The sequence below is a fragment of the Bos indicus x Bos taurus genome, chromosome 3 (assembly GCF_003369695.1).
Source record: "Bos indicus x Bos taurus breed Angus x Brahman F1 hybrid chromosome 3, Bos_hybrid_MaternalHap_v2.0, whole genome shotgun sequence".
NCBI lineage: Eukaryota > Metazoa > Chordata > Mammalia > Artiodactyla > Bovidae > Bos > Bos indicus x Bos taurus.
In genome coordinates this window covers 20,966,545-20,991,330 of record NC_040078.1, presented here as the reverse complement: position 1 = coordinate 20,991,330, position 24,786 = coordinate 20,966,545, and the positions used below count along the sequence as shown (strand labels likewise).

The following is a 24,786-nucleotide window of genomic DNA, read 5'->3' as shown; positions in this document are numbered from 1 at the left end:
AAATGAGAGAAACAAAGAGCACCAATACTATCTAAAAGTTTAAAATTTTTCTGATGGAAAAGTGACTTCACGACAGTCCTTTTGACAATGAAAGAATTTGGGAAAATAATGATTCCTCGATGTTTTCTATGCTTGCAAGAATAGAAGTACAAAATAGCTTTAAAGTTTAGAAAGAGATAGGTCTGTAATATCAGTACAAGGGTACACAAGTATTGGCCACTGAGGGAATGTCCCCATCAGTGGCAACCTTCAGAATAGACCAGGTGGCCTTGAGTATCAGTTTGGCCTAGTCAACTAGAATACAGGAGCTCCCAAGATTCCATGACACCCCCACCTTCCAGTTCTGTTATTGCAACTCCACGTGGTTACCTGGCACACTGGGTCCTCTCTCTGGCACTCTTGTCAGAGCCTGAGCTCTGAGCTTTGGCTTCTTGTGCCTCATTTTTACAGTTAAGGATTCTCATCATTGAGGAATGCTGACAAAGTAGACCTAAAGTAAGTAATAAATTGCATCTTCATTTTAAAAACATGTTTAATACATTGTTTCCACTGAATGAAATCTTATTAAAGCAAAAGTTACATACTGTAATCCTCACCCACTCATTATAATTGTATACTTTAATTATTTTAGTAACTTACCAGGCTGAACATTCATCACCACAATCCATTCACTTGTCTCTAATTTCTTATTTCTCTGGGTTTCTTTTCCCCACGTTCTGGCTCTGCTTCTTCTACCCGAAGCTTCAGCATGGCAGTATCTCACACCATTTTCTCTGGTTTGAGGACAGAAATGGGCCTCTTGGAAACCAACCAGTACTTGCACTCCCAGCTGGAAAAAAGCAAACAGGACTTTCGAGACCTCACAGAGAAACTGCTCACGTCCCAAGCTACTGTTTACTCCCTGGCCAAACAGCTGCAGAAATACAGTAAGTCCTTGGGGTCACAGTCACCATAGTGATAAATGATTGTCTTCCCTCTAAGAAACAAAACGCCCTCAAACTGTATTCTTTTCCCTCCTTCATCAAAATAAATTGCATCCTTACTACACTCCTAGAAAGATGGAAGCAGGTAGTTAACTCTCACTTCTCAGAGGATGGAGACACTGACGAACAAAGGGGTAAAGTTTGCAGTGAGAGTATAGGGAGGAATAGAGGCTAAGATCTCATTCAGGCACCAGACTTTTTTTCTGTCTCAGGAATGTATATTAGATTCTATAAACATATAATATCCTTGTTGGCTTAAACATCTGAGGACTTAATGCAAACTTTTGTGAGCACCCATTTGCAGAGCACTGTGCTAGCTGCACTAGGGAAGAAAGAAGCGACAGGACACCCTGCCTGCCTTAAAGGTCCTTAAAGCTGTCTATTCCCAACTGAACCACAGAGATCTGGAAATGAGAACATCAATAGCACACAGCAAGGGAGGAGGTGGAGCTATAGTGACTGAGGAACATGGGAATGAGGACAGAGGGGGACAGGAATAAAAGGGGAGAATGCTTACTGATGCAGAAGTTGAGTTTGCTTTCAAATTTCTACCATTAGTTTTCAATAAACCAATGGGGGATAAAATTTGCTATCCAACTGATTGACATGGATCAAAAAGTAAAAATTAAAGCCTATTTATCAAAGAAGTGAAAAGAGCTTTCAGGTATGAGAATGTAAGGGTTTGTTTGTTTACATCATTTATTATGATCATAATACAGCTTTTTTTAAAACTGGAGAAGAAGAAAGATGTCACTCAACATCTTCATGTATAGGTAACTCTGCTGCTGCTAAGTCACTTCAGTCGTGTCCGACTCTGTGTGACCCCATAGACGGCAGCCCACCAGGCTCCCCCGTCCCTGGGATTCTCCAGGCAAGAACACTGGAGTGGGTTGCCAGGTCCTTCTCCAATGTATGAAAGGGAAAAGTGAAAGTGAAGTCGCTCAGTCGTGTCCGACTCTTCGAGACCCCATGTTCTGCAGCCTACCAAGCTCCTCCGTCCATGGGATTTTCCAGGCAAGAGTATTTGAGTGGGGTGCCATTGCCTTCTCCAGTATAGGTAACACAGTGTAGTAATTAAGAGTGTGTGCCCTGAGGCCAGACTTCCAGGGTTCAAACCCAAGTTGTTCATCTTCTCCATGCCTCAGTTTCCTCATCTGTAACGATAACAGGAATAGTCTCTACCTCCTCAGAGAGAGGTGATGATTTCAGGATGATAATTCTTGAAAATCTGTTAGAACAAGGCCTTGGCTGCTGCTGCTAAGTCACTTCAGTCGTGTCCGACTCTGTGCGACCCCATAGACGGCAGCCCACCAGGCTCCCCTGTCCCTGGGATTCTCCAGGCAAGAATACTGGAGTGGGGTGCCATTTCCTTAGCAAACACTGTGTATTAGTTCTCCCACCAACAAAACGCAGCACGTGTTAGCATTGAGCATGTCTTTCAGGTTTTTTCCCCTTCGTGTGCGTTTTTACACAGTTGTATCTAGATAAACTTTAAAATCTTGGAAATATTGAGGGATTATCGAAACTCTCAACATGGGAGCACTGTCAGCCCTATAGTCCTTGGAGGATTCCCAAACACACAGGGAATTCCTACTGTGTGCCCAGGTTCATATTTTCCTTAAGAGGCTGCAAGGTTTGGTAAAGTGGCCCAAGATTTGGAGTCACAACTCAGAGTATGTGAATTCTGACTTTGCTTTGTTCTGATTGAATCATCTTGAGTTATTTTACCCTCTATGAAACTCCAGTACCTTGGCCACCCCATGCGAAGAGTTGACTCATTAGAAAAGACTCTGATGCTGGGAGGGATTGGGGGCAGGAGGAGAAGGGGATGACAGAAGATGAGATGGCTGGATGGCATCACTGACTCGATGGACGTGAGTCTGAGTGAACTCTGGGAGTTGGTGATGGACAGGAAGGCCTCGAGTGCTGCGATTCATGGGGTTGCAAAGAGTCGGACAGGACTGAGCGACTGAACTGAACTGAACTGATGAGGTTCTCTCTCCCCAGCTCTAATTTGGGGGGAATCAAATGCTAGTAGCTGGGAGGCTGAGGAATCAGATGTGGGATTCCCTGCATGGAGCCCAGTACCCAGGTGATATCTGTCCTGGGGTGGCCCCTCCTCCTCCCTTGAAGGCTGGGCCACAGCGTCAGGGCCAGCTTCCCCTGAGACAGTGTCTCTGTTTTCCCAGAGTGTGAAGAGTACAAGGACCTCATTGAATCTGTGCTGGAGGAGGAAGCGCCCTTTGAGGAAGGGAATCTGGCAGAGAAGAGGAGACTGGCTACAGGGCTTGGGTAAGGAGGAAGCTGTGTGGGAAGTGTGTCAAGTGGGGAAGCCCAGGGAGGTAGAATAAAGAGAAAACTTGTGCAGGGAGAAGGGCAGAAATGTATACACAGGCACAGAGCTAGACAAAGACAGCCTATGGGGCTGTGGGAACTAATGGAGGACTAGGTAAGTCTCTGGATTCTCCCTGAAGTAATATATGAATAAAATGAGCTCACATGCTCGTATTGGGATTCTGGAAATGTGGTTTATGAATTAGTAATGGGCAAGTGAACTCAACTTTCCATGAGTCTCAGCAACCTCATCTGTGAAATAAAAATACTGACAGTGTCTGCCTTAGAGGGTTATGGAGATTAAATGCATGATGACCAGCAGTTAGAACCATTTCACGCACAGGTGGAGCTTTCAGCAATATTAGCTGTAATTATTATACCTGTTCTTGCTTTTTATAGGCCTAGTACTTATCGTCTTTTTTTAAATATTAGATTTGGTTTTTATTATAGAGCATACATGAGAACAAAGTGCTGACACAAAGCTGCAAGTCACATTTGGGAAGTAAGCTAAAAAAACCCTGTAACTGTTTTAGTTATACAGTCCTGACTAGAGGAATCCATGGTGGCAAAAGAGCCCTGGCTCTTGAGAGGGGTTTCTTGATGTTGGCTGCCCCAGGTTATGCTGCCTCAGGCCTGGGCCTCTGTAAGACTAGGTCCCTGGCAGCTGGCAGCCTGGGGACCAGGAGGACCTCTGCCCTTAGGCTGGGGCTTAGCCATGACTGGGAAGGGACACTCCTAATTTCTAATGTTCCCAATTGCCTTTCATGATAATAATGTTTCTCTTCCCCACCTTCGATTGATTGATTTATTTCTAAAAGTATCAGACTATGTGGACTGTTAGCTGGTAGGGCCATTAGGTAGAGAGGTAATTCAGCAGTCGTTACCTGGAAAATGAATTATTAATTTGCAAGGCCCAGTATTGCCTACCCTTAGAGACTTTCATAGTTAGGGTAGATTGTGGCATTGAAGACATCTTCTCAACCTTGGTTAAAATGAAATCTGAGAAGCTCAGATGTGTAAGAGCCACTAAAGCAGAGATACTTGACTGAAGGAGGCCTAGGTCTGGAGACCCTGTTTCTCCCTGACTTCTGCCTTCCACTCTTCTGACACTTTATAGGAACTCTGAGGAATAGAGTTTTGAAAGACAATCTGTGGATGATTACTTAGTATTGACGAGATTCAAGCATCAGATGGGGTAGATGACTATTAATATCTAGTCTAGCATTAGGATTATGTGGTTTTAAGTATTAACTGATTGCCTACTCAGGTATGTAGGCTCTACTATGTACTGTATGCTGGTTCATATGGACTGTCTCTAGCCTCACAGAGCTCACATTCTAGTTGGGAATCTGTAAAAAATATTTGTACAAAATTAGAAAACTGTGAAATCCCAGACAGAGTCATGTAATTGTTACTCAGAATTTTAATTACTCTTGAGTGCCTCCTTACCCGTTAGAATAGCTTATCTTCATGTCATTCAGAGGAATGCTCTTCATCTTGACCCTCTCACTGATTTCTCTTTTCATCCTTTCAGTTAATCCCAGATGTACCTGTCCAACACTTCTGTACCTGGCTTCCCCACCCCCAATTGGCCACACTTTCTGTATAATGCTTGATGATGCATATGACACTAAAATGGATGTGGACTGAAGTGAGGAACTGAAGGGGCTTTTTTTTTTTTAAGTGAGGTTAATGAAAAAGAGAGAAACAAATCCAATACTATTTCCTCATTCCTTCTGTTACAGGCAAGTCACACAACCTGTGCAAGTATTGAACTTGGGAAATTCCTCACAAGTAATCAAAGACACACCTCTGCTGAAATTTCCATAACTTTATCATTCATGACATTCACTTTTACATTTTACTTTTCTTTGCCATGTTAGGAGATATGATTCCCTGATTGAGGCTCAGGCCCGAGAACTGACCTGCTTACGACAGAAGATACAGGAAGGGGAAGGTGTCTGTCATCTATTCACACAGCATGCAAAGAACACAATCAAGACTTTTGAGAGTTTCATCAAGACCACTGACATGACCTACTACCAGAGACAGAGATTCTGTGAGCTCTTGGCCCAAGGAAGCCAGATGGCAGAGAGACTTGCCAGCAAACTCTCCACTCGTAAGTTATCTTATAGGCTCTGAGAACACTTAGCTCCTCCAGAGGTCCTGGCCTCACATGAGACGCCACACCTTCACAACTCCCACAGTGACGTTGCAGCCAGGTGTCCTGTGGTTCTGTGGTGTTCTCAGCTACAGGACAGCTTCCCTGGTGGCTCAGCTGGTAAAGAACCTGCCTGCCAATGCAGGAGATACAGACATGGGTTCAATTCCTGGGTCAGGAGGATCCCCTGGAGAAGGAAGTGGCAACCCACTCCAGAGTGAAGCTATCAGCTAGAAATACCTGGGAGTCCAACCCTGGGCCCAAGGCGACCCTCCACAGATACATTCCAAAAAGGAGCCAATGTTGTCACTGGACTGACCCTTGTGGTTCTTATGATTGCAAGATATACTTCAGCTACAATCATCAGGGAACTTTGAAAAACATGAGGTATATCACTCACATTTCCTGGAGGGTACACGGCTCACCCAGGGCTACCGAGTGAGGTTAGGGTCCACTTACCTGTAAAAAGAGGGAGACAGCACAGGGCTGTGGATCTGCCTAATTTGGGTTGAGGGTGGGGTGCCTAGGATTTCATAGGTTCACTCTTTATTGGTGATTAAAGTGCAGGAAAGAAAAACAAGGCGTCAGACATCAATGATCTAAATCAGCCAGGGATCTCTAAAACAAGAGAAACTTCAGAAGTGGAGCACCTTGCCTCTTCATCTGGCCCTGTAGCTGCCCATGTGTTCCTTCGAGACAGCTGTCTTTGGAGTGGATGCCTTCAGAATCAATAGCCTAATATCAGCACTTGGGTTACAATTTGAAAAGAAGAGGACTGTCAGGTGCTTACAGTAAACCTGCTTCTCACCCTGTATTCTGGGGACCATGACAATGGTACTCGAGAGTACAGTGGAGAATATATGGGGCTGGAGACCACATTGTTAAAACTGCTTTCATCATCACAGGCTTTTGGAGCAGGAGGCAGCAGCCATCCAATCATTTTTGGTTTTTAAGATACTTGATATTCAGTAAACTGACCCACTGTAGAATCAGTTCTGTGAGTTTTGAAAAATGTATACAGTGTTATGTAAAAGTACCACCACAATCCAGATACAGAACAGCTCCATCACTTGTAAAGGTTCCCTCGTACATCTTTGTAGTCAACCATTTCCTCCAGATCAAGTCCCTGCAACCACTGGATCTGTTTTTTGTCCCTTTAGATATTTGTTTTAATCTCCAGAATGTATCAGGAGTTTGTTCCTTTTTGTTGCTGACTGCTATTCCATGACAGAGATGCACCACTTTTTGTTTATCCAGTCATCCACTGAAGGACCTTTGGATTTCAGTTTGGGGTGATTATGATTCATAGTTAAGATTCACATACAGATTTTTGTGTGAAAATACATTTTCACTTCACTTTGCTTAGATAAATATCTTGGAGTAGGATTGCAGAGTCATATGGTGAGTGTACGTTTGTGTGTGTGTGTTAGTCACTCAGTTATATCTGACTCTTTGTGAGTCCATGGACTGTATAGCCTGCCAGGTTCCTCTGTCCATGGAATTCTCTAGGCAAGAATACTGGAGTGGGTTGCCATTTCCTTCTCCAGGGGATCTTCCCAACTCAGGGATCAAATCCATGTCCTGTATTGCAGGTAGATTGTTTACTATCTGAGCCCCAAGGGAAGCTTAAAGAGAGTGTATGTATCCTTAAAGTGTACATTATAAGATTGTACATTTAACTTATAAGAAACTACCAAACTGTTTTCCAGTGTGACAAAACCATTTCACATGCCCCTGAGCAATGAGTTAGATTGCAGTTGTTCCCAATACCAGCTCTTGACATTATCAGCTTGTTGTTTCTGGGCTTTTTGTCTTTTAATAGGTGTGTGGTTGCTTATCATTGTGGTTTTTAATTTGCATTTTCCTATTGACTAACGATTTTTAAGATCTTTTCATATGTCTACTGATCATCCATATATCTTTGGAAAAGTGAGTGTCCACTATAGTGTTCATCTTAAAGTAGTTTTTCATATTATTGAGTCTTGAGAGTTCTTTATATTTCTGGATACAAGTTCTTTATCGGATATTTGACTTGTCAGTATTTTCTCCCAGTTTGTGGCTTATCTTTTCATCCTCTTAACTCTCTTTCAGGGTGAAGAATTTCTTAATATTGTTGAAGTCCAACTTATTGGATCATCATTGTCTAGTTTTATCTAAGAACTCTTTGCCTAAAACAGGGTTCTTGGCCTTTCCATATAGATTTTACAGTCAGTTTGTCATTATCTATAAAAAAATCCTATTGGGATTTTGAGTGGCATTGCATTAAATCTGTGAAAAGTTTAAGGAGAATTGACATTTTTAATAATATTGGGTATTCTAATTAATGATCATAATGTCTTTCATCGGGTTGAGCTAGTCTTTGTTTTATTTATTCATATTTCCATGAACACGCAAACATTTTTTTATTGTTTTATGATGGTGACTGCTGACAATAGAGAAGAAGTTTTGTCTCCTAACACAAATATGAGCAGGCCGTGGTCCAGCTAAATAAAACTTCCAACTTATTTAAGGAAGTTCCTTATTTGCTAAGAATTCTATTTTGAATTGATGTTGTTTTTGTCAAATGCCTTTTTGTTCATCTAAAATATGAACAAATGATTATATACATATTTTTTATGTTGTGTCCTTTTAGATTGTACTCTGGACATTTTGAATATTATATTGTGAGACACTGGGTCCTATTAAAGCCCTCTGGATTATTTCTTAGCAGGCAATCAACCACTTCTAGGTTTAGACTGCAAGTTCTGTCTTACGTTCTGTGGGTAGCAGTTCCAACATCAGTTTAGTGTTCAGGGCCTTCGATGTGTTGTTTGGGTCAGTTCAGCAAGCATGCCACTAGGTTTAGTCTGGGCTAGCTGATGGTTTATATGGTAATTCAGTCCTCTAATCCTTTGCCATGATTCCTTGTCTCTGTTCCACACAGGCTGAGTTTGGGGATGAACCCTAATATTTTTGACAGTCTGTAAATCGTTTCCCAGCCTCTCCTCTCTCTGGCATTTCTTCTCTACTTTCCAGTTCCCAAGGGGCCTCTTCCACATTCCTCTGTTCAGAAAGATTGGGTTCTCCCAGTCATTTCTCCTGTCACACTGTCCTGCAGAACTGCAGGGGGCTACTCTAAGATCAAAAAGGCAAGAAAACTGAGACAGAAAAAAAAAGTAAGGGACACTCTTCACACTTTTCAGACAATTAGTCCCTTTTGGACTAGAGCAGTAGGTTCTCATTTGTGGTTAACAGCCCTGCTCAGCTGCCTCAACAACACAGTTCTGCACATGGGCTGGTCTCTGGGCAGGGTCAGGAGAGAAAAAAAAAGAAATGCGGAAGAGTCTCTTTACACTTATCAGCAGAGGTCCCCCCATCTAGTCGTTTAGATAGAACAGGGGGTTTCTCCTGTTGTATTTGCTCCTCTGTGGTTGCTGGAGTATCTGTGTGAGAGCAGTATTGGGACTCACAGCCATGGTCCATCAACCAAGTTTGTGGGGGAAATGAATGTTAGAGCTGAAGGAATGCAGAAGACAGCCAGGCAAGTATCCCGTGCACTGGAGAACAGGACATTGTGAACTTTTTGCCTTGACTCAATAGCAGACGTCCTGGTGACGATTCAGCCAACCAGCAATATATTGTTCACCATTGCTCAGGAAAGCCTGACAAGCTGCTCCTCTAATGACGCAACTTTAGCCCTCCTGGAATAATTCTCCCAGAGCATTCTGAACAAACATATAGAGTATTGTGTCTCTGATCAGATAGGCCCTTGTGTTTGTAAGGATGATATGGGACCTGCTCAATTCCCCACTAGCTGTTTCTATTTTTGGTTCACAGAAAATCACCATGATAGGAAGGATGAAGAAGGACAGGAGTCACTGGCAGCCAGGTAACTCTGAGTGATGAAGGGCTGATAATGGAGTGGTGAAACCTAGAGAGGAGTCCTGAAGCAAGAGACCCAGAGGCCAAAGGTCCCAGATCCAGGAGAAACCAGAAGCTGCTGATTGTTCCTATTTCATTCATTCATCATAAAATGATGTGTCCTTTAACCCATGTTATCTGTTCTCATTGAAGTTCTTGTATTAGTTGCCATTTCTTAGTAATTCTTCAAGTTTAGTTAACTGAGTCATTTTGACCTAAAGATAAACCAGCCAGAGAAACCTGGTCTCTATTTTCTGAAAACCCGTATGATTAGAAACTGAAGTGAAATGCCTGTTTCTGCCCACTTGCCCTGAGATATGTTGGCCAATGTTTCATAGCCAGAAATATCTTGAAAAATAAAGCCAATCACGTCATATGTATAAATATACATTCATATATATATATATATATATATATGGAGAGAGAGATCTAAAAGCTACAAGAGTCCTAGGAGGTTACATTCCCTCAGGAGCCACTATTCAATGGACCCCTTCACATACTCTTGAATAAAATTTGTCCACAGCATTTTAATGTCTGTATTATAGGACTCTGAGTGTCCTGTGTGTCCGAGTATATTTTAGAGAAGTCATTGAGTCTCCTTCCTCATCCACATTTAGAGGTCAGTGCACTGAACACATGCTACTCTGTCTCCTACCCCTATTCTATGCACACTGAAATCCCAGTTAGAAGTGGATTGTTATGTTTTTTCTGAGAGGATAGGTCTTTTGGTTTCTGGTGCCACTTCCATGAGCTTCAGATGAGCACCAGCTGTCAGGTTGATGCTGGTTGCCTTATTTTCATCTCCTGTCTTGTCTGCCTCTTTCTCCATCCCTTACTCAGGCTCAGCATGGGGCTCCAGGGAGAAGAAGTGAATGAAGTCCTGGAGGACTCACTAGATGAAAAGTATCTGACACATTCCAGTCGCCATGACTCCCACCAGCCTCCCAGCAGCATTGCCTCTGTGTGTGATGTGCAGGACCAGCTCTGAGGTAGACTGAGCCAGTGAGTATTCCCAATACCGAGAGAATAACCCCCCAACAACCAGAAGACTGAATAATAAAGCTCTGGTAGCTTCTACCTGCTCACCATCTCTGTCTAGACTGATTGAAATCATCTCTGAAGGCAGACCATAAGAACTAAGCCTGAAAAAGTGATTAGGCTGAATTCAGTTCTGGGACCAAGTTTTATGTCACTGGTGTGTCTGTTCATTTGCATTCTCCCTGGTCCACACCTCACCCCGCTTTCTCTGGCCCCCACTGGCATATGCAAGCTGAGGAACCCTGGGCAAACCAGAGTGCAGAGAGTGAAGGGATCATGAGAAACTCTTCTGCCACGCTTCAGCACAAATAAACTTCATTATTTAAGATGAAGCATCTTAGTTTTCCTGAAATGTTCTAGCTAATTACAGTTTCTAAATGGTGCCCGTTAGGCTTTTCTAGCTTTCCGAGAATATCATCAGTCTTGCCCATTTTAGGGATCCACTTATCATGGTTCCTCAGTAATGCAGGAGACGAGACAGGTTCCTCATGAACCCATGGCTCCTGAGTTTAAGCACCAGTGTCCATCCCCCCCTCAGGTGGCTTCTCTCCCCATAAGGTTCCATCTTAGTACAGACTATCAGGTGGTGAAAGTTAAGCTTCTGCCCCATCACACTGAAGTCCCACCCTTGAGTCCTGGTTTTGTTCTGGGCTGAGGCAGAAGCACAGAACAAGGAACTGCAGAGAGCATCCTTGGAAGCAAATGTGTGTAACTCGACTCAACAGTAATTATTTCCTGGAACAGGATGCACTTCTCACTTCTACAGGCAGATCTTGGAATCCACTGCCCAGTTGTACAGTGAACACACAGACATCAGGGGAGAAAATCAGAGCCTTCCACCTCACCTGAGTCATATTCCAGAGATAAGCGGTCAAAACCCACAGGAAAGACCACCCTCAGATCGCTCTCTTCTCTTGCCACATCTGGCTATCAAAACAAAAGATGTGGAGAACAACACTATTACACAATCCATAATTCTCATAGTTTTCTCTATCTAGAAAGATGCTCCCTCTACAGGTCTGCAGACTCCAGGCTCCAGGAATGGCTCTAGGAAACCCACCATTTAATTACAAAATTCACTCTATTATTTAAGCCTGAATTCCAGTCTTAGGTTTCTCAACTTACAGGTCATGTAGCTTTAGTTACTACTTAACCTCTTGACCTACTGTTTCCTCAGGGGCAAAGGAAGTATGCTTGAATATATTTAGATTCTGGAACCGATTCCGACGTAGTAAGGGAGATTTCCAATTCCACAGGCTCAGTCATACAAGATAACCCCACACCTCCACACCCTGTCCATTTCTGAGGGCAGTTGAAAGCCCAGATTGTTACCTGAACTCCTGACTGACTGGCTAGAAATCAGGATATCACCACCCCCTCCTCAGGTTCAATTAATTTCCTAGAGTTGTTCCTACAGAACTCAGAGAAACATTGTACTTACTACACTATCCGTTTATTATAAAAGGATATAACTCAGAACAGCAGATGGAAGAGATACACAGGGGCAGGGCATGGGGGAAAGTGTGGAGCCTCCATGCCTTCTCAGAGAAAGCCTAGTACCTAGTACTCTCCTAGTACCTCCGTGTGGTCACCAACCCAGAGGCTCTCATAATCCTGAAAACCCTTTGAACTTTATGGAAGCTCATTACACTGGCCTGAATGATGAAACCACTGGCCATAGTGATTGAACTCAATCTCCAGCCCCTTGCCCCGTCCATAGGTCAGGGGCTGGGACCGGAAATTCCAACCCTCTCATCACAAGTTGGACCTTCCTGGCAAGAAGCCCCCAGCAATACTTGCTTCCAAAAGTTGCTTTATTAATATAAACACAAGTACCTTTATCCTTCCATTGCTTAGGAAATTACAAGGGTTTTCAGAGTTCTATGCCAGAAACAGGGATGAAGACCAAATATGTATTTCTTATTATAAGTCACAAGGCACTGATAGTGTCTGAGGACCCTCCTGGTTTCACAATAGCACCACCTTTCTATTTAAAAGGGATAGGGCATGGATTTAGGAGCCAGATTCTTATTTAAAACAGCCTTTCTTTCCTAGAACAGGCTGCCTTTTTTGTTTTTTTTTTTTTGACATGTACACGCTGCTGTGTTTATTTATGGCTGCGCTGTGTCTGCGCTGCTATATGCGGGCTTTCTCTAATTGTGGTGCCTGGGCTTTTCGTTGCAGTGGCTTCTCCTGTTGCAGAGCACAGGCTCTAGGAGCACAGGCATCAATAGTTGCAGCACCCAGGCTCAGTAGTTGCGGCTTGCTGACTCTGGGGCACATGGGCCTCAGGAGTTGCAGCACAGCGGCTCAGTAGCTGTGGCTCGAGGGCCCTAGTGCGTGCAGTAGTTGTAGCTTGAGGGCTCTAGAGCATGGGCTCAGTAGCTGTGGTGCACGGGGCAGTTGCTTCCTGGCATATGGATCCCAGACCAGGGATGGAACCCACATCCTGTGCACTGGCAGGCAGATTCTTATCTATTGCGCCACCAGGGAAGTCCTAGAACAGACTGTTTCTGAATGCGCATGCTTGAAGCTAGGCACCTCTCTCCTGAGAGGTGTGAAAGGTCTTCCTTTTTTCTCCACAAGAGTAGAATGGAGAGTAAACTGATGCTGAGCAGGGTGAGAGGGGGTGGGGGGTGGGGAGGGTGGAGGTAATGGGGGTAGGGGTGGGGGGAGGGGGGAGGGATCTGGCTAAACCACATGCAGCAGTTTTAAGCAGGGCCATCAATGTTTTGGGGTGGTGGAGTCCTATGTTCCACACCACAGGGCAGATGGTATATTTCAGAGGACTTTCCTCTCATCTGCTAGCACAGCTTTCTCTTTCCAGATTGTAGCTGACTGCCACAGTTTATCCTCGTAACACATTCAGGTGGCACATGGCATCTTTCCTCTCTTAGCTCTCACTGCAACCTCAGTTAGGTATCAGCAGAATCTGACAGAAAATCCTCACTTTTTTTATGGTTTGTTTGTTTTCTGTTTCAGGTGACAACTAATGCTGAAACTGTGTGAAAATTTTTGTCTTATTTCAACAGAACATAGTCCCCAGTTGATGAGAAAAACAACAAAACAGGAAAAATCCAAATCTGAGAGGAAGAGCAAGATTTCACACTACTTTAGATTTTTACTCCAGTTTGCAGAAGTCTCAGCCCTTCAGCCTACAAATATAACTGCCCAAGGGACACCGATGCCTATATTCACAGATAATCTTGAGAAAAATTCTAACCCTTTTCCCTCCCATCTCCCTCCTGTGGATAACTAGAGTCAGCAGCAGTTGGAAGCAAATGGCAAGGACTTGGATGGAGAATACGTCAGAATAATGTCACTGCAAACCATTCATCAGCTCTTCAGCACATGTCCCTTTTCCTGGGAGGTTGGGGGATTATAAAGATCCTAAAATAAAGCTTATTTTATACGCATTCTGTTGGCTATCATCTTTTTTTACAAATCAAAATTATAAAACTTTTTTTCTTCAGCTTAAAGCAAAGAACTCAAACATTAATGTGCCCACTACATTTATACCCCAGAGTGATAGAAATCAAGGCTGAATGCATACTTCATTCCAAAATTACACCTAATTGAGCACCTAATTAGGTGTACCTAATTATTATTGAGCACCTAGTTATTGAGTACCTAATATTACATGTGAGTTAGACTATAAGGAAGGCTGAGCACTGAAGAACTGATGCTTTTGAACTGTGGTGTTAGAGAAGACTCTTGAGAGTCCCTTGAACTGCAAGGAGATCCAACCAGTCCATCCTAAAGGAGATCAGTTCTGAGTGTTCCATGGAAGGACTGATGAAGCTGAAACTCCAATACTTTGGCCAGTTGATGCAAAGAGCTGACTTATTTGAAAAGACCCTGATTCTGGGAAAGATTGAGGGTAGGAGGAGAAGGGGATGACAGAGGATGATATGGTTGGATGACATCACTGACTCAATGGACATGAGTTTGGGTAAACTCCAGGAGTTGGTGATGGACAGGGAGGCCTGGCGTGCTGCAGTTCGTGGGGTCGCAAAGAGTTGGACACAACTGAGTGACTGAACTGAACTGAATATTACATGGAAATATTCATTGTGTCCAACTGTCTGGGAACCAAGGTACTCAGGCAAAAATTTCTGCCCCCAGGTTGGGCATCTGCAAGCAGAGCAGCAGTCTTATACATATCCACCAGTATTTCTACAGAGAAGGATCCTGAGAGTCTGCTGTTCACTGCTGTACTTCAGCAAAAGTCCATCCTAGAGGTCTGTGTTTCGGACCCACAGAGAGAGATCTAACATACCTGGATGGAATTGCTGCTGCTCGGTCACTTCAGTCGCATCTGATTCGGCAAGAATAGTAGAGTGGGTTGCCTCACCCTCCTCCAGGGGAACTTCCTGACCCAGGGATTGAACCCATGTTTCCTGGCATTGCAGGCGGCTTCTTCATCCCTGAACCACCAGGGAAGCCGCCTAGATGGAACTGGCAGCTTTCAAATTACTCCACTCTCATGTGGAGTTTTTTTTTTTTTTTTTCTGAAAATAAATTTCTCATACCCTCTGTCTGTCTTTTACTTTTCAATATAAAATCAGGACATCTCATTCAGAAGCTGTAAAACATGTAAGATAGCCTCCAACTTACCAGATTCCCAGGTTAGAAAGCTGATTCTTCTAAGGAGGGCAAATCCTGGGTGGCAGGAAGGGACCTTTACATGGGTTTGTACCCTACACCAGTGACTTACATTTTCTTGTACCAGTATGTGGCATTGGTCATTGTCACACCCTTCTGCAAGGGAGAGACCGATTGAGAGCCAATTTTTAGTCCAGGGCTCAGCTCTTCGCAGCTTCCTGTGTTTTATAATCATTTCTGACCCCTCTCCCCCACAATTATTTACCTTGAAAATGTTCAAACCAACAGAAAATTGGAAAGACTCATACAACAAATATCTCTATTCTGTTCATCTAAATAGAGCAATTAACAGTCATTTTCTCCTTTTCTCTGTCTGGGCTGACACACACACTCATATCACTTTATTAAATGCAGACAAAAAGCCTGCTTCACTGCTAAACACTTCAGCATGTATTTCCTGATATTAAGGGCATTGTCCTATACAACCATAATCAATGATCAAATCTAAGTACATTAACATTATTTCAATAACATTACCTCATATATGCTCGAGGTATAAAATTTCCCATTGTTTAAAAACTGTCATATCTACATGCTTATATGTGTATGGATATAGCGATTAGACACATTTAACATATGCCTCTATATTATACATATTTGAGAGAGGTTAAGAATTGTGTGTGTTATGGTACTGATATTTCCCCATGTTCCAATTAAAGTTTCTAAATTTTGTCCTTATTACCTGGAACTGTCTCCTGACTTGTATGTTTTTGTTGTTTCTGATGTCTTTGAATTTCTGAAGAAGATAGGCTAATTATCTTGTTTAGTGTTCTACATTCTGATCAAACTAAACCTTTTTTGCAAAAGGTCAGCACATCCCATTTGTGCTTCCTACTGCATCCAGTCAGGAAGCAAGCTGTCCAAGAACAAAGCTACAAAATATTGAAGGAAACATACCATCTGTCAGCCAGGCTAGGAGTCTACATTGTGTCTGAAATCCTTCAATCCAAACTGCAATATCTGCCATCTAACTTGACAGGAACTGAGTCTAGGTTTGCTTTTAATCCCAGCACCAGCTGCGATTATTACTGGCAGCCATAAAGCAGGATTTACTGCTGACTTGCCTGCACAATGTGATCTGGAGAAGGGAAGGAGAACCCACAGTGAACAAACCTAGAGCCAGGCCATTGGGAACATTGGATGTGCCCCAAGTCTGAGCATGCTCAGAAGCTACTCCCAAAGGTGAAATTCCTGCTGTCAAGGAGTCTCTGCTGCTGCTGCTAAATTGTTTCAGTCGTGTCCAACTCTGTGCGACCCCATAGACGGCAGCCAACCAGGCTCCCCTGTCCCTGGGATTCTCCAGGCAAGAACACTGGAGTGGGTTGCCATTTCCTTCTCCAATGCATCAAAGTGAAAAGTGAAAATGAAGTCGCTCAGTCGTGTCTGACTCTTTGTGACCCCATAGACTGCAGCCCACCAGGCTCCTCGGTCCATGGGATTTTCTAGGCAAGAGTACTGGAGTGGGGGTGCCATTGCCTTCTCCGAGCTTCCACTAATGAAATGGTGCCATTATAGACATGTTTTCTGGGTTCAGTTCAGTTCAGTCACTCAGTCATGTCCTACTCTTTGCGACCCCATGAATTGCAGCACGCCAGGCCTCCCTGTCCATCACCAGCTCCCGGAGTCCACTCAGACTCACATCCATCGAGTCAGTGATGCCATCCAACCATCTCATCCTCTGTTGTCCCCTTCTCCTCCTGCCCCCAATCCCTCCCAGCATCAGTCTTTTCCAATGAGTCAACTCTTCGAATGAGGTGGCCAAAGTACTGGAGTTTCAGCTTTAGCATCATTCCTTCCAAAGAAATCCCAGGGCTGACCTCCTTCAGAATGAACTGGTTGGATCTCCTTGCAGTCCAAGGGACTCTCAAGAGTCTTCTCCAACACCACAGTTCAAAAGCATCAATTCTTTGGCGCTCAGCCTTCTTCACAGTCCAACTCTCACATCCATACATGACCACTGGAAAAACCATAGCCTTGACTAGACGGACCTTTGTTGGCAAAGTAATGTCTCTGCTTTTGAATATGCTATCTAGATTGGTCATAACTTTCCTTCCAAGGAGTAAGCGTCTTTTAATTTCATGGCTGCAGTCACCATCTGCAGTGATTTTGGAGCCCCCCAAAATAAAGTCTACCACTGTTTCCACTGTTTCCCCATCTATTTCCCATGAAGTGATGGGACCAGATGCCATGATCTTCATTTTCTGAATGTTGAGCTTTAAGCCAACCTTTTCACTCTCCTCTTTCACTTTCATCAAGAGGCTTTTTAGTTCCTCTTCACTTTCTGCCATAAGGGTGGTGTCATCTGCACATCTGAGGTTATTTTTCTGGGTGAGATATTTTACATATTAGTGGGAATTCTAGGGAGAGATGAGAATGAACTTAGTGCATTTAAAATAAAATCAAACTCTTTGCTATAGTTTGCATTGGCTTATCTCAATCTCCCATACTCCTATTTTTTTTTTTTTTTAATTTGCGTGACATAACAAAAGAGACAGAACCCAACTCTGCACTGGGACTGGAGCCAAAGATAGGTAGATAAAGAACTTCAGGCTTCACGAATTGAGTTGTCGAGGCGCAAAAAGGAGGCAGTACCTGTGGGCTTATCAGGAGAGGCTCCTGGAGCCAGGTCAGAAGAAATAGTGAGGCCCTGCCCCAGGCTCCTTAGTGTCGCCCAGGCTGGAGGGGCTGAGATGCCAGGGTTGAGCAGCCACTTACCTTCATTCTTCCTTCATCTCAGAAATTTAATATCTTGCTTTCATCCAAAGAGAAACTGGAACTTGAGTTCCCAAAACTCAATAAAAAACAAAAACATAAAATACTTGAAACATAACACAAAAATTGAAATACTAACATCATATATTCTATACTCCAACATGCATAGTTAACATTTTCCCATGTTTGCTTTCTCACTCTGTATACATGACTTGCTCCACCATTTGAGAGTAACTTGCAGATGTCTCAACTTAAGATCACTGGTTGGGCAGCTGTTGCTGCCTTGGCATCTCTTGGCATCCCTTGGTGTCTCCCTCAAAACCAACTTCTGCAAGACCTGTCCTCCAAGGCCAGGGAAAGGCCTTGTGCTGGTGGAAAGGACCCCTTGCCCCTTCAAGAACCTGAAATCCATTCTCTTCAGGCTGTAGAGAAGCTTCAGACACTGTTCTATGACCCTCCCTGCTAAGTGCAGGGCAAGTGCACCCTGGGCTTGCAGGAACATGCTAGGCTGTCAGCCCCCCTGCCCCTCCGAAGCACCCTGGGACTCCTCCGGGTCGTCTTGGTGGGCAGTGGGGTCTTGGGTCAGCCTGAGCTCTAGAACCACCTTCCTTGGGAGAGACCCATAGGGAAGTGCATCTCCCCTTGGCTCTTGCCTGGCTCTCTGTGCCCGTCAGAGAGCAGAAAGGGTTCTGACAGGACACAAAAGGGAAGCATCTTTTCCTGTGGTGGGAGGATGAAGGGAGCTGGTGGGACATGAGTCAAAGAGGGGAGAGTTCTCATGAGCTTCCCAGAATCGTCTGCATTGGTTCTGTCAGTGGGGTGGCTGCCCTATAATCATGGCAGTTAGTCTTGTCTTGTCTTGACCCAGTTCCAGGTGCAGTCTGAATCTAAAGACAGAGGAATTCTGGTTTGCAGTACAAATGCCATAGTGCATCTTTCCAAAGTGGAGTAGTCACTGAGCTGCCGGATCCAGGATCCCGCTGGATAGCATCCATGGGGGTTCTTGAACTTTCTTGTCTGAGAAATTTCTTATCTCTCCTTCAATTCTAAGTGGCAATCTTGCTGGGTAGAGTATCCTAGGTTGTAGATTTTCCCTCTCAGCACTTTAAATATATCATGTCATTCCCTTCTGGCCTGAAAAGTTTCTGCAGAAAAATCAGCTGGTATGGGGGTTTCCTTGTGTATGAGTCATAGTTTTCCTCTTGCTGCCTTTAGAATTCTGTCTTTAACTTTTGCCGTTTTAGTTATGATATGTCTTGGTGTTGGTCTGTTTGGGTTCATCTTATTTGGGACCTCTGTGCTTCCTGTACCTAGATATCTGTTTTCTTCTTCAGGTTCGGGAAAATTTCAGTTGTTATTTCTTCAAATACATTTTTGACTCTTTTCTCTCTCTTCTCCTTCACAGATCCCTGAACCTTCTTTCTTGCTGAAATTTAAGTCAGGGGAAAATTAAAAAGGAGATAAGTTAGTGGTCTAGATGATTAGTGGTCTCTGTGCCAGGTATAAGAAAAAAAACTTAAGTTGACAATAAGGATAAATCTTGAATACTTTTAAAGACTTTAAAGACTTCTAAACATTGACATATAATGGCATGGAAAATATTTATGTTATATTTCTAGAGATGACTCCTTGTATGCATCACACTGGCTTAATAATTTTGATCAAAAAATTATTTTTGCTGTCTTTCAGATTTTTCTAATAATGTAGAAAATATTGGTTGCAGAGTATTCTAGTTTATACATGCCTTGGATTTATGTTCTCTTCAAAATCCTCATGACAATTGCCTAAGCTTCTTTTTCTGGTTCTACTTATCCAATAAAATAACTTTATTTTCAATACATATTTAGGTTTATAACATTTAAAATTATGTGTTTCAGTAAGTTAAATATACCATCTAATAGCTTTTAAATAGAAATTTAGTTTTATAATTCTAGAAGTCATTGTTATCATTATTCCACTTACAGTTTGGGGGTGAATGTTTTTAGGTATCATTCAATATATTAATCCAGCATGCATTTCTCTATTATGATTCAGCTAAAGTTGCATTTATTAAGATCTATCATTATCTTTAATTGCCTAGAAGTGAAGTGAAGTGAAGTCTCTCAGTCGTGTCTGACTCTTTGCGACCCCATGGACTGTAGCCTACCAGGCTCCTCCCTCCATGGGATTCTCCAGACAAGAGTACTGCAAGTGAAGTGAAGTGAAGTGAAGTTGCTCAGTCGTGTCCGACTCTTTGTGACCCCATGGACTGTAGCCTACTACGCTCCTCCGTCCATGGGATTTTCCAGGCAAGAGTACTGGAGTGGGTTGCCATTTCCTTCTCCAGGGGATCTTCCCAACCCAGGGATCGAACCTGGGCCTCCCTCATTCGAGGCAGATGCTTTAACCTCTGAGCCACCAGGGAAGCCCCTTAAGTCCCTAGACTGACACTAAATTAATTAATGTATAATTTTGCCTGGAGAATTTCTAATTAAGGTGGAAATAACAAAACCTTGTTTTTACATAATGCTTATGCATATTTTTATAGATTATAGAGTGGCCATAGATTAACAGGTTAAAAGGAGGACGTTGGTGGACACAGCTATCAGGTCATTTGAAGAAGTGTTAAAACACATGGAATATGTGGGGAGTTTTTAATCTTAGTTACCTCCCTTCTAGATCTGGATTCATCAATTTTTCCATTGTTCCTTATGCTTCTTTTGTCTCAAACACTGCTAGTGCCCCTAGGCCCGGGCGGGCAGAGCCAGGAACCACAGCCCTGACACTTTCTGATGCTTCCAGAAGGGGGCGCCACAGGCAGAGATTGGGTTTGCTGAGGATGCAGCATCTCTCCTGGAGCAGGGCCTGACACCTAGTAAGTGCTCAGTGATTGAAGGAATGAATTCTAAGGTAAGATTCTAGAAAGCTGAAGAGGAGGAAAAGAATGTGGGTGGATGGGGCAGTTTAGTGTGTGAGGGACAGAAGCAGATAAAAATATACATGAAGAGGGTAGAAAGAATGTTCAAACACTGGTTATAAAAGCCTAGGAGCTCATGTGTGCTTGTGAAATTCAGCAGAAGAACCAAGAGAGGGAAGGCCAACAACTCTCGATATCCAGGTCTGCACAAGAAGCCTTGTCAGGTGTAGGGTTCTGTTTCTTCCAATCTTTGGTCTAGAATCGAGCAAGTGTTTCTTTTCCTTTTTTTTTTTTTTCCAGAAATAACCAAGCCCTGTCAAGGAATCATACAGAGAGAGCTATTGGATTGCTCACCCAACTCTGGGTATGAAGCTGACCAGTCCATAGATGGTGAGCATCCAAGAAGGCAAAATTCACAAAAGGAAGGGAAGATGAATAAATGTCTGGCACCAGTGATTATTCCCCTCGAATTGATCCGCTATTTGGTAGAAAGGAACCCAGGGTCATTCTGGTCAGTCTTTTCTGGACCCAATTAAGTAGGTCACCATCAAAACCAATAACAACTACTGAAAGACTTTCTAAACATTTTGGAAGTTATTAGCTGGACATATGCAATACAGTATCTCTGAATAATGTCTACATTGTCCTGTCTGTCATACCTCCTGCTTAGTTGAGTCAGGAGGCCAACATCCCTTGTAAGAGTGTCAGATAGATGTACAGAAAGCTTGTTGTACTAGAAAAAACGTGAAGAAAAATGATTTTTCATAGAGTTGGACAAATATATTGGTCTGTAAAAATGGTACATCTCCTTCAGAAATCAAAATGGGAACACATGAAGAGATGCCTTCAGCTTCTGGTAAAGGTGGAGTAACAGAAATAAGATTGGCCTTTCTGCCCCAAAACTCACCCTACCCATCTCCCCTAGCCCCAAAGAAAAGAAAAAGATAAAAAGCATAAAATATCAGTTTTCAAGACACTGGAAATCAGGCAGTGAGAGACGAGAAACAAACAAGGTGAGACCTACCATGGGCCCAGCTTACTGCTTTCAGTTTCCAGGCTGAGCACAAGGAGGGGATCTGAGGCCAACTCCTTGGATTGTGGAGATGCTGCTGAGTGTCCATGGAGAGCAAGGCAGCTAGAGTTCATAGGACACACTTAGTGATGAGAGAGATGAACAGAGAGAACCCAGGCATTTGGAAAGCGTTTCTTTCAGGCAGTCAGTTGAGTTCTGAGATGAGCATGTTTGTGGAGAAATGCCCGAGATGAAAAAAAGAAACCTTGGGAAAGATCATGGGACAGTCCCTGGTCTTCACATGGTACAGGCAATTGTACTCACTTCCCAAGCCAGACAAGGCTACTCACAAGGGTCATTAAGAAGCACACTCAAAGAAGGTTGTGCCTTACTACTTGGATTAATCAGCCTTAGAGTGACTTACCTTAAAAAAAAAAATCATAAAACCCAGATTCAAAGAAATCAAACTGTTCACAAGTCACTTAATTCTATACCAGAACAAAATTCAAGAAGATTTATAGGAAGACCAAAATAACCTGTACGTAAGAAGGTAAAGTTTGGCAATATCTGGCATCCAATCAAAGAATGTCAGGCATGCAAAGAGGCAGGAAAATGTGACATAAGGGGAGGAATAGTTAGTGAACCAAGCTGAACCAGAACTGATGCCATGTTAAAGTCAACAGAGAGGACTTTAAAACAGTTATCGTGACTACATTACATATGTCCAAAGAATTGTAGAAATGTAGAACATATAAAAATGGCCAAAATAAAACTTTAGAGATGAACAAAAACTATAACTTCTGATGTAATAAAGTCACCAAATGGAATTAAAAAGACATGACTAACTGAAGAGATCTGAAATGAAAATCACAGGTTAATGTTTAATGCATAGCCTCATTGAATGCTAGGACAATTTTAAGAGGCCTAACATGGGAGGGTTTGAAGCTCCTGAACAGAGCTCAATGATTTTTGAAGAAAAAAGACAGACAATATTCTAATTTTAATGAGAATTATAAAGCCACTGATCCAAGGAGGCAAGTACAATTGCCTATACCGTGTGAATACCAGGCACTGTCCCATGATCTTTTCCAAGGTTTCTTTTTTTCGTCTCGGGCATTTCTCCACAAACATGCTCATATCAGAACTCTGCTGACTACCTGAAAGAAACTCTTTCCAAATGCCTGGGTTCTTTCTGTTCATCTCTCTCATCACTAAAGCACAAGGAATAGGGAAAAAAAAAAAAAAAAAACACACACACACACCTAACACGTTACTATTAAACTGCTTAAATCCATAGAAAAAGAAAAAACTCTCTAAAGCAGCCAAAGCAATAAGGTGTGCTAGATATAGAAAACAAAAATAAAGGCAGTAGAGCAACATCTTTAAAAAAACTGAGAGAAAAAAGAAAGTCAACATGGAATTCTATTAATCTTCCCTCATGAAATATCTTTCAAAAATAAAAGATATGATGAATAATGTCACTTACAGAAACCCATACCAGACAGAATTCTGGATGTATAGAAAGGAATGAAAGACAAAATATGCTATCTGATGGAAAATATATAAGATTATTTCTTATCAAGAAAATCTCTTTAAAAATATGGGACAGTTTAAAGAAGGGGTTTATAATATATGAGAAGTAAAATGCAAGATAATGCATAAAGGCAGGTAATGGAGAAATGTGAAGAGGTGTGATCACTTGAGGGCAAACTGGGGTAGGTTACAGATGTCTGCTCTAAAGCCTAAAGCAGTGACTGAAATAACAAAAGAGTTATAGCTAATAAGCCAATGAAGGTTAGAGAATGGAACCATAGGTAAAACCATGTAAACTCTCTTATAGAACAATTGTCCTTCTGGCACTCTACCCATATGCCTGTGTACAAGAATTATGACTGCAGTATTGTTTGTAATAATAAAAGCATAGAAGCAAATTAATTTCAAAGACTTGCTCGTGCTAAATTACTTCAGTCACGTTCGACTCTTTTCACCCCTATGGACCGTAGTCTGCTAGGCTCCTCAGTCAATGGGATTCTCCAGGCAAGAGTACCGGAATGGGTTGCCATTTCCTCCTTCAGAGGATCTCCCCAACCCAGAGATCCAATCCGCGTCTCTTTATTTCTGTTGTGGTAGGCAGGCGGGTTCTTTACCACAAGCACCATCTGGGAAGCCCTCAAAAAACCACACCTTCCCTGACTGGGAATCGAACCTGGGACACAGGGGTAAAAGTGACAATTCCTAGCCCCTAGACTACCAGAGGACCATACTATAAACTAGTCAATAAATACTAGTGCAAACAATAGATGAACTCTCACTGTTAAAAGGAACTCAGAGGGTAACGATGAGATGTTGACTCTCCTCTCTTTTCGCGAAATCCTGGATTCCAAACGACCTGTTTTCTTCAGGGGCTCTTTGTGAGGATAAGATCAGCAGTGAACTTGACTTAGGTTCTCCTGTTGTGGACAAGACGTCGGCGACAAGTAGGTTAAAGAAGTCGAGGCCTTCCTCCATATTTACGTAGAAAGGATGAATTAATAAGCAGAAATGAGGGCAAACCCTTAAACTATATCTAAAAATGTCGTAGAGGCAGCCGTCCCTGGGTGGGCTCGAACCACCAACCTTTCGGTTAACAGCCGAACGCGCTAACCGATTGCGCCACAGAGACTCGAAGGACAGCCTTTCGCTAAAGAGTAACTGGTTCTTCCGTGCCAGGAGCAGCCACTCGCCTTTCTCAGGACAGCGGCTCCGGTTCCTAGCCTCAAACAACTGGAGAGGTGGAGTCGATGCAGCGTGTTCGTTCCCGCGAGGAAGCCGGGCGTCAGGCGAATTCGAAGGTGGAAGGGCAGCCGAGCTTCGCCGCCGCCCCTTGCTCCCCACCCGCAGCAAATGCAGCGCCCCGGTGACGCCCCGAGCCTGAGCCGAGGGGGTGCCGAGGGGGTCCCGAGGGAAGCTGACCCCCGCCCCCACCCCCTCGGTGGGCTCTGTGACGGCTCCGCATTTGCTGCGCGTTCACTCGACCATAGGAGAAGGCAATGGCACCCCACTCCAGTACTCTTGCCTGGAAAATCCCATGGACGGAGGAGCCTGG

General features: G+C 43.2%; 1 protein-coding gene and 1 non-coding gene across 3 annotated transcripts; one reads left to right on the top strand and one right to left on the bottom strand.

Moving 5' to 3' along the window:
- Positions 1–339: 339 nt before the first annotated feature.
- On the top strand, positions 340–13,832 carry LOC113887781 (neuroblastoma breakpoint family member 6-like protein). 2 transcript variants are annotated; one of them, XM_027535005.1, is made up of 7 exons: positions 340–495; positions 784–926; positions 3,173–3,275; positions 5,201–5,436; positions 9,295–9,346; positions 10,219–10,380; positions 13,399–13,832. In XM_027535005.1, exons 2-6 carry the CDS (start codon positions 791–793, stop codon positions 10,364–10,366), a joined length of 675 nt encoding a protein of 224 aa, XP_027390806.1. In that variant the 5' UTR covers positions 340–495; positions 784–790; the 3' UTR covers positions 10,367–10,380; positions 13,399–13,832. The 2 variants fall into 2 exon arrangements, with proteins under 2 accessions (XP_027390806.1, XP_027390800.1); XM_027534999.1 differs by having other exon boundaries at positions 742–926.
- Positions 13,833–24,289: 10,457 nt separating this feature from the next.
- TRNAN-GUU lies at positions 24,290–24,363 on the bottom strand. Its single transcript has one exon. It is a non-coding gene; the product is annotated as a tRNA-Asn (tRNA).
- Between the last annotated feature and the right edge of the window lie 423 nt (positions 24,364–24,786).